Source organism: Kryptolebias marmoratus, linkage group LG7 (genome assembly GCF_001649575.2).
Source record: "Kryptolebias marmoratus isolate JLee-2015 linkage group LG7, ASM164957v2, whole genome shotgun sequence".
In the NCBI taxonomy this organism is placed as follows: domain Eukaryota; kingdom Metazoa; phylum Chordata; class Actinopteri; order Cyprinodontiformes; family Rivulidae; genus Kryptolebias; species Kryptolebias marmoratus.
The window spans coordinates 13,030,713-13,039,127 of record NC_051436.1 but is presented as its reverse complement, the minus strand read 5'-3'; the positions used below and the strand labels follow the sequence as shown (position 1 = coordinate 13,039,127).

The 8,415-nt window shown below is 45.5% G+C and overlaps 2 protein-coding genes across 2 annotated transcripts in view; one reads left to right on the top strand and one right to left on the bottom strand.

Moving 5' to 3' along the window:
- The window catches only part of mettl3 (methyltransferase like 3), a 6,324-nt gene extending 5,917 nt beyond the window's left edge, over positions 1–407 (top strand). Inside the window, exons 10-11 of the mRNA XM_017436131.3 lie at positions 21–133; positions 212–407. Of these exons, the coding sequence (XP_017291620.1) occupies positions 21–133; positions 212–314 (216 nt within the window). The 3' untranslated portion in view covers positions 315–407. The remainder of the gene's footprint in view (positions 1–20; positions 134–211) is intronic.
- A 569-nt stretch (positions 408–976) lies between these two features.
- On the bottom strand, positions 977–8,190 carry si:ch211-237l4.6 (uncharacterized protein LOC446130 homolog). Its single transcript, XM_037976556.1, has 3 exons — positions 8,040–8,190; positions 3,138–3,233; positions 977–1,798 (listed from the first exon to the last, which is right to left on the bottom strand). Exons 2-3 carry the CDS (start codon positions 3,220–3,222, stop codon positions 1,626–1,628), a joined length of 258 nt encoding a protein of 85 aa, XP_037832484.1. The 5' UTR covers positions 3,223–3,233; positions 8,040–8,190; the 3' UTR covers positions 977–1,625.
- Between the last annotated feature and the right edge of the window lie 225 nt (positions 8,191–8,415).

Genomic DNA, 8,415 nt, shown 5'->3' with positions numbered 1-8,415 from the left:
CCTTCCGCCCTCTGACTCAGGTCCGCTCCACCAGTCACAAACCAGACGAGATCTACGGCATGATAGAGCGGCTGTCGCCCGGCACCCGGAAGATCGAGCTCTTTGGACGACCCCACAACGTCCAGCCCAACTGGTAACAAACGCGCTTCCGTCTCAAAATCTGGATTCAAAACTCTTCATGTTTTCCAAACGTCCTTCTCGTCCCCCCCAGGATAACTCTGGGCAACCAGCTGGACGGCATCCACCTCCTGGACCCTGAGGTCGTGGCGCGGTTTAAGGACCGGTATCCAGACGGAGTCATCTCCAAACCTTAGGGCGCGCAGTGATGACATCACACGCGCGGACTTTGTTTTCGGACTGCTTTTTTTACCTGTGAATATTTTTTAATAAATATTTTGAACAAGATAGATCATCCGTGTCTTTGTCACAGTGGGGTTCTGTTGAGAGGTTCTGGATAGTGAGTATCTTACTTGTCATGGATACTTTGAACAGCCTCGGTGTGTCGACGAGCTAATGGCTAGTCGGACCAAAGTGGGCTGCTGCCATCTCCAAAAAGTGGTCGTGTTTCATACAGGCACCTTTACATTTTCAGCAGTTTCACATCACGCTAGAAAATATCGTTGTGTTCCTGCCTGAAGTGCTACAGCTAGCTGCTGCTGTCACTATTTACAAATAACTGAAATGTGAAACTAATGCTAACTAGTAGCGTTAGCACAAACCGCTATGAACTTTGGGTCTTGACCTCACTCGGACTAGCTGTTAGCGCGTCAGTCCGCTCAGATCTTTAAAAGGCTATCTGCAGCAGGTAAGATACTGTTTCCACAGAATCACCTTCAAGGAATTACAACTATCGCTGTTTAAGAATGACTGAAAGTCCAGAAAAGTGAGTTTGGGCTTCTTAAATGGAAATTCTGGTGTCATTTTGTGTCTAATCCCAAAGCAACACGTTTGTGATTAACACAGGACAAGAGACATCTTTTTGAAAATTCAGGGTTTTTCTTTTGTTAGTTAAGAATTTAAATGTTTTTGACATTCTGCACATCTTATGAACACGTTTATAAAAGTCAGTCCATGACCGGTGAACACATTTGATCAGATTAGCGATGAATTCTTTAACGGATAAAAAACGGCAGCGAAGAAACCTTTTCACGACATCTCTGCATGTTTAATTTGCCTTTATGGCGTTAATAAAAGACGACAGATTCTTTTAGTAATTCAGGATTAGCTTCAACTTGTGTTAAAAACATGAAACAAGTTAGTTGGATGATCCAGAATCTGGTTGGTTCAGCTTCTTGTGATCACGTCAACAATGAAGATTTAAAAAAATAAAACCACAGTGAGGGTTATCTTCCAGACTATTTAACATCAGCCAAGATGCAAATGAAGTCAAAATAAGTGGAAAACAAAGCAAAGAAGAAAAACAAAACAAAACGTAATGCACTTGTTGAGAGTGAACGGTGTAAACAACTGTTTCCTGTCCTCTCGTCAGCCTGTCCGCTCTGTTCAGAGTCTGTTTCCCTCTGCCTCGTCCACCTGGACGGGCCACCGGGAGCTCTGACTGAGAGGCAGGGGTCTGAAGGCGGCGCTCCAACGTCCCCAAAGTCACACAGTCCACCGAGCTCCGCTCAGTCGGTGGCGTCCACCGCGTTGATGTTGCTGTCCAGCTGGTGCCTGAAGGACAGCCTGGCCTTGCTGGAGAAGTAGATCTGGGAGCCCCGGCTGAGGCTCCCCGCTCCGTCGCTGTCGCTGCCCCAGGACGTGGTGGAGGACAGCCGCGGCTTCATCTCCTCCACGGGCACTGGGTGGACAAAGACAGAGGTTTAAAGCTCCCATCAGGGTTTCTACGAACGCCAAACAGACGCTCATCCACGTTTAAGGCGCCGTCATCAGTTTGGACCTTTTGGAAGTGGAGCTCTGTGGAAAAGGTTAGGCACAGATAATATCTTACCTGTTGGGGATCGCTCTTTGAACCGCCTCGGTTTGGAGGAACAGCTTAATCTGACTGCTCCAACGAGCTAAAGGCTAGTCTGAGGGGGACAGGAAGCAATAACGCTCTCCGTTCATGCTGTTTATAGAAAACGAATCACTAGCTAGCCGCGTGAACGATTACGAGCGTTTACCAAAGAGTACGGGTGACGTAACGAGTGGGGAGCGCTACTCAGACGAATGCTATTTTTTAATTGTTTACACTCCTATCAGTTCCTCATTACACAATTATTCGAACAGAAGTACGAAGATGTTCCTGCAGGAAGTGCTACAGCTAGCTGCTGTCGCTAGCTGCGCTTACTAATGTCTGTGTGAATACCCCTATTATGTGAAACTGACACTATTTCTCAGCTAATCACAGTAACTACAACAAAAAACTTTGAAACAATAAACGAGGCTTAATTTTTAGCTCTCCCTTAAAAAATCAATAACCGAAGGAATGTATTTACTGTGATAATTTTGTACAAAACGTAACAGAACCTATGCTCATTTTGTTTTTCATTTGGCCAACGCTAGCTATCTTAGCAGCTAGCAGCTAACTAGCTTAGCAGCCACTTAACAGCTCGTTCCAGTTGAGCTAAAGTGGATTTTTGCTGATTTAAAGCAGCTCCTATCTAAAAAAAAACCCAACTTATTAGGTTTATCCAAACTGTATTTAACATTATTTTTACCCTGCTGTCAGCTGTGTGTTAATATGGTTATTTAGTCAAAAATGTTCCTGCTGGAAGTGCTCCAGGCTGCACCAGAAGCACAACGGCTAACAGACGCCATTTTGGTTTGCAAATGACCACAAATTCATGTAAATAACCGTGTAATAAGAAAACGACGGCATTTTAAAGGATTATAAAACAGCGTTGGCACGAAACACGATGAAATGTTTTAGATTAGAGGTGTTTTAAGACGTCAGAAGTCGACTTTAGTCCTAACCCTGCTCAGGCTAGCCGTTAGCTCAGACTAGCTGTTAGCTCAGCAGCTAACGACTAACAGTAGCAAAATAAAACCTAGTCAGGATTAAACTCCATTTCTCCAAACTTGAGTTGTTCAAAAAACTACCTACAGCAGGTGAAACATTAATTGTTCAGACCCTTCACACAGAGCCCCACTTTAATCGATCTGAACTGTGTCTTTAAAGCGCTCGTGTAGTTCCCCACCTGGTGCTGGGGGGCACTGCCGGCTCTTGCAGCGTTCTTTACAGCGTCGGTAGAAAGGGAAGCACTGCAGCATCTTGACCCCCATGGCAGGGCGGCCTGAGGACAGAGGAGAACACAGAAACACACGTTTATTAAGCAGGAACCTTAAGGTTCTCAACACTCCAACAGGTTCCTGTCGCTGGATTTGAAGCCGCAGGTCGCAGCGTAACGGGTTTATGACGCTGCACTTCGTGACGGCTCACTGCGGGCTGACGGGACACCCTGCCACCCAACCAGTGTTCACCGCGCCGTCGTCACCGTCCTCCCGCTTAATCCTGAAGAGGAGCGTCATCAGCCGAGGAACGGATCAACCCTGTTCTAACAATCAGCTGCAGATTACACACACACACACACACACAAACACACATGCAGGTACGACTCGTCGGACACGTCAGGACTAACGTGCAGACAGGTCCACGTCCTGTCCAGCTGTCCTCCAGCTTGGGAAGTAAAGTCCTAGACGTTTATTATTGTGTCTTACACCAGCAGTTCTCAAAACCTTTCAGCTTCTGACCTACAAAATAAAAGTCTCAGACACTCATGGCCGCTGTTTTTGCCTCTTCGTCATTGGAAACCATTTTTAAAAACGAGCCTCCAGTTGGTGTTTCACGACCTACAGCGGGTCCTCGACCCCCAACTTTGGGAGCCGCTGTTCCACTCCGATCCGTACGGACAGTACACAGTCGACATGTAGGAACAGTCGGCACCGAGCTGGATTTGCTTTGAGAGGAATCTTTTTTTTTAAATTTTATTTTAGTCTAATCAGGTTAGGAAATGGGTCGTCTGAAATGGGACTAGGCCAGGTTTTGGGTCTTGGCGGTTTCCACTGAAATGTCTTTGGGAAAAACCAAAGGACTGTGGTAAAGCTGTCAGTTTTGCTAGAAATAAGGTTTTGAAAATCGGCTGAGAATTTTAAAATCTTTCCGTGTGAGCCAGGCAATAATGGTGGTATAAGTTATTTTCACTCTGGAGAGACCACACACACAGACCACAGTTTCAGGTTTCCCTTAAATGCCATTTCTGCACCGACACGAAGCTAAAACATTAAAAAAAAACTTTGCATATTTAAAAAGGCTGTGAACAGCCCTTAGCTTGGCTAAAGGTTCTCCCAGAGCAATACCATTTTTTGGCACAATTTCTTTTCAGCTGTTAAGTATTTCTGTACACAATCTCAGCTGAATGTTGCCAGGACCTGGATAAAGTGAGACAGAAGAAGAAGAGTCTGCAGAAACGGCTTCTTTGTCGTTTTGGTTTCTACGACCCAAAGTGATAGACTGATATCATGATAAAGGCTGGTTTCTTCATGTTTCTAAAATGCTTTTTAACACGAGTCCACATGGCCCCAAAAAATGTTCACTTTGAAAAATGTTTTTTTTTGTTTTTTTTTTAAACAATGAAAAACAGTACTGACATGTGGATGGGATGTGTAAAACACAGCAAAAACAGAAAAAAACCTACTAGTGCAGACAGGACTTGAGAGAACACACCATCTGCTCTGACTGGTCAACCGGAACACAGCTGACCAATCAGAGAATGAGAATGAGAGACAGGAGCCAAAGAGTTCGCAGCTGACAAAACTTTGCAGATAGAAGTTGACAAAAGTCCTAGAAAATTATGCAGTGCCTTTTTTCTTTCCTTCTTCTGCTTTTAAATTGAAACGTACAATTCTCATCTAGTATTAAAATTACAAGCTGGTAAAAGAGCAAAATGCAAGGTTTTTTTATGAAAGACAAAAACTATTCAGGGTTGTGATTTAAAACGAGAAATAAATCAATAAAATTACCAAAAGGGCGACTCAAATAAGAGCAAAAGGCTAGAAGTGGGAGGAGCTACACATGGGAGGAGCTATAAGTAGTAGAGGCTAGAAGTGGGAGGAGCTATATGGTTTAGGAATTTAAAAGTGGGAGGGGCTATAACTGGATGCAAATGAGCACACAAAGAAAAGGTCTGGGTGTTAATAACCACAAACATTTGAAGGACACTGTTTCTAAATTAAGACAGGTGGGAAGAATTTTACAGATGCGTGTTATCTTCAGGGCTCGAACGATGACGCTAATAAAGAAGCAGCTCTAACTTTAAACACATTTGATGTTTTTCCAGCTTTTTTTAGCAGCATGTCAGCTTTTTTTGGGGAAAACAAACTGTGCCGTTCAGTGTGGGAGGCTTCCTCCTGACTCTCCCAGCTCAATCTGAAACCGAATCCCCCTCCTTTGGGGAACAACCCGTTAATCCCTCCCTGAGCCTCATTGTTCAAAAATCACAAGGGGACAGATCTGAATATCTGATGGCAAACAGTGAACTGTGAGCGACAGACATGAAGTGGGGCAGTGAGTGTGGCTGAAGTTATTTACTTGTTTTCCCTCCTCCTCCCCTGCTCCCATCGGAGACGTGACAGAGCTCACATACTCTCACCGAGCTGCTGCTGCTGTGACGCCTTCCAGGCATGCCAGGGAAGGTAGACGTGGGTCCACTTTAAGGGCCGGAGCTTAGCCTCTGCGTTTGAACAGTCGAGCTGTGAAAAGCTCCCGGTTTGTCCTAGATTTCCTTCCATTTAATGTCCCACCCCACCACCACCACCTTTTCTGTGCATGGCTCAGGTGTGGCTCTGAAACTCTATCTCCTCGTCGCAGACAGTGGATCCATTATGGCCGGCTCCATTTGCAGAGAGAGCTCAGAGGGAAAGAGAAAAGCAAGAGCGGCCCGGTCCGGGCAAGGCCTTTTCTCCACACAAACACTCAATATGAAGGCCGTGGTCAGCGGTGAGGAATTCTGCTGATTGACTGGGTAGGGTGGAGGCGGGTGGAGGGGGGTGGAGGGGGTTCTGGCAGCTCACAGCAGACCCGGGAGTCTGGAGGGGAAAAACAACCTCAGATGGCAAACACGCTGACCAACAAGAGGGGAAGGCAGGACAGCGCCCGGAGGGAAAAACACAAGGCTGCGAACTGAAATAAAGAAAGTTCTGTTTCTCATCACAGGTCGAGCCTCGAGGTCTCAGCCTGCAGGCAGCAGCTAACCGTGACAGGTTCCTTTGAACGCAGCTCGACTCCGCTGATGGAGCTGGTTGCTCAATCCCCTCCAGAGGGTTTACGACATGATTTGTGCCTCTTTTTAAAAAAAATCTTTTTAACGACATGTTCGTGCACGAAGGCAGGGCTCTTCAGAGGAGCAGCTTAACGCTGTTGTTACAAATGACTGAGAGATTTCCTTATTTCCTCTCTGTTTGGCTCTCCTGAAGGCTTTTTTTGGACTCAACGCGAAGACTAAAGTGATATTCTGAACATTTTTGAAGTGACCCTGTTGTGTGCACAGTTAATATCTCACCTGTTGCAGATAGCTCTTCGGAGAGGTGGTATTTAAAGGGATAGTCTGATCATTGTTGAAGTGATTTTGTGTCAAACAGTTATTCTATCAGACGGGAGCAGGGAGGAAATGGCAAAAGTCTCCATCCGGCCAAGGCTAATGGCTAGCTTTAGCGAGCTAATTAATAGTTAGCGAGGAAGCTAACAGTTTACTACAGACGTGCTGGTCACAGCGGTTCATGCAAATGCTGTTTTTATAAACTTCTTCCATCAGGTGAAATTTTTTGCATCAGGAACGTCCTTAATATTCCCCACAGGAAGTGCTACAGGTAGCTTCAGCTGCCATGATTTGCTCTTGCAAATAACTCACTGTTCTATATTAAAAAAGCATTCGCTGGGAAACTGACGGTAACGCAAAAGCTTTGCAGACTAGCCATCAGCTTGTTGGCCTGGTCACAATCAAACCCCATTTCGCTCAGAGAGCTATCTGCAGCAGATAAGATGTTAATTATCCATAAACTTTTCCACAGAGCCGCACTTCACCTTACCTAACTAACCCTAACCCCGCACCACTACATATACAAAGCTGCCCAGGGGTCTCTGCCCAACCAAAATGCCACTAAATTAACTTTCAATCACGTTGGTAAGAAATAAATCGGCTTTTAAAGTGTTTTTTGAGAGCTAAAACGTACAACGGAAAATTTTTGCTCTGAATCCCCTAAACTCCAACATGCCCCACCAATATAGACCCATAACTGTATTTACAGCCCTGATTAAGTGACAATAAAGGGCGCACCCTCAAGATTTAGGACTTATTTCTTACAGATTTATAACTACTGTTCTTTTAGCCACACCCTCCTTGTTTTCTGCTCCCCTTCCCTCCTCGGCTCCTTACTTCTTGTTAGGAAGTCAAATAAACCAATGTCTTTTTTTTTTTTTGGCACTTCCTTGAATCAACCTTGCAGATACCCCCGCCTTTGGGGCTCAAACTCGACATGTTTTATTGTTTTAAGGCTCTATTTGTGTGTTTTTCAGGGGGGAGGGAGGGTGTGAGGAGCTCGGTCAGGAGGTGGAGGAAGGCTGAATGAAGATCTGTACCAGACGAGATAATCTACTCCGATCTGTAATCTCCCCGCGAATAAACCGTACGCGTCTATGTTTACACACTGAGCTGTCAGGAGGGTGTGTGTGTGTGTGTGGTGGTGGTGGTGGGGGGTAGCCCTCATGTTTGGTGATTTAGGAGTAAACTGCAGTCTACAGATGCACGGTCAGTGCTGCCAAATTACACTAAAAGACAGTTAGCCGGAATAATCTGTGAGCCGTTCAGGTGGAAAGGATGAAGTTTGACAGCCTGTTGTTTAATAGGAGCAGCACACAGGGTTAGATAATCAGTAATACCCCCCCTCTACACACACACACACACACACACACACCACTCTGACAAGGACCAACTCCACACTTCAGCTGTTTAAGAAGTAAGTCCCACAGAACTCAGGAAGCCTGCACGCCAAACTATAAACCCTAAAAAAAACCAACCCAAACCAAACCAAGCTGTATGACCTACCTGGTGTGTTATCTGCACAGGCAGGGAAAAGGTTGAGCCCGAGCTGAGTGTTGTGAGCGTTGGAGTCCCAGCAGCTCTGCCTCGTTCTGACAGCACAGGGGCTGAACTTTAAATAGGCTTCACTTATCCCTGCAGCATGTTGGACGGGCACGCCTGCTTTCTCTCAGCACACACACACACACACACACACACACAAACACACCCTCCCGCCTTATAACCCTCCCCAGGCCTCTTCACGCGCTGCAGACCTGAATGCTTCCTCCAGCGTGCTCCACATTGTTTTGACTGCATGTGATCAGGACTCGTATAAATAGCAGATAGCTGTCACAACTGTCTATATATATTATGAGTTTTATTTTTCTGCTACTATTATTAT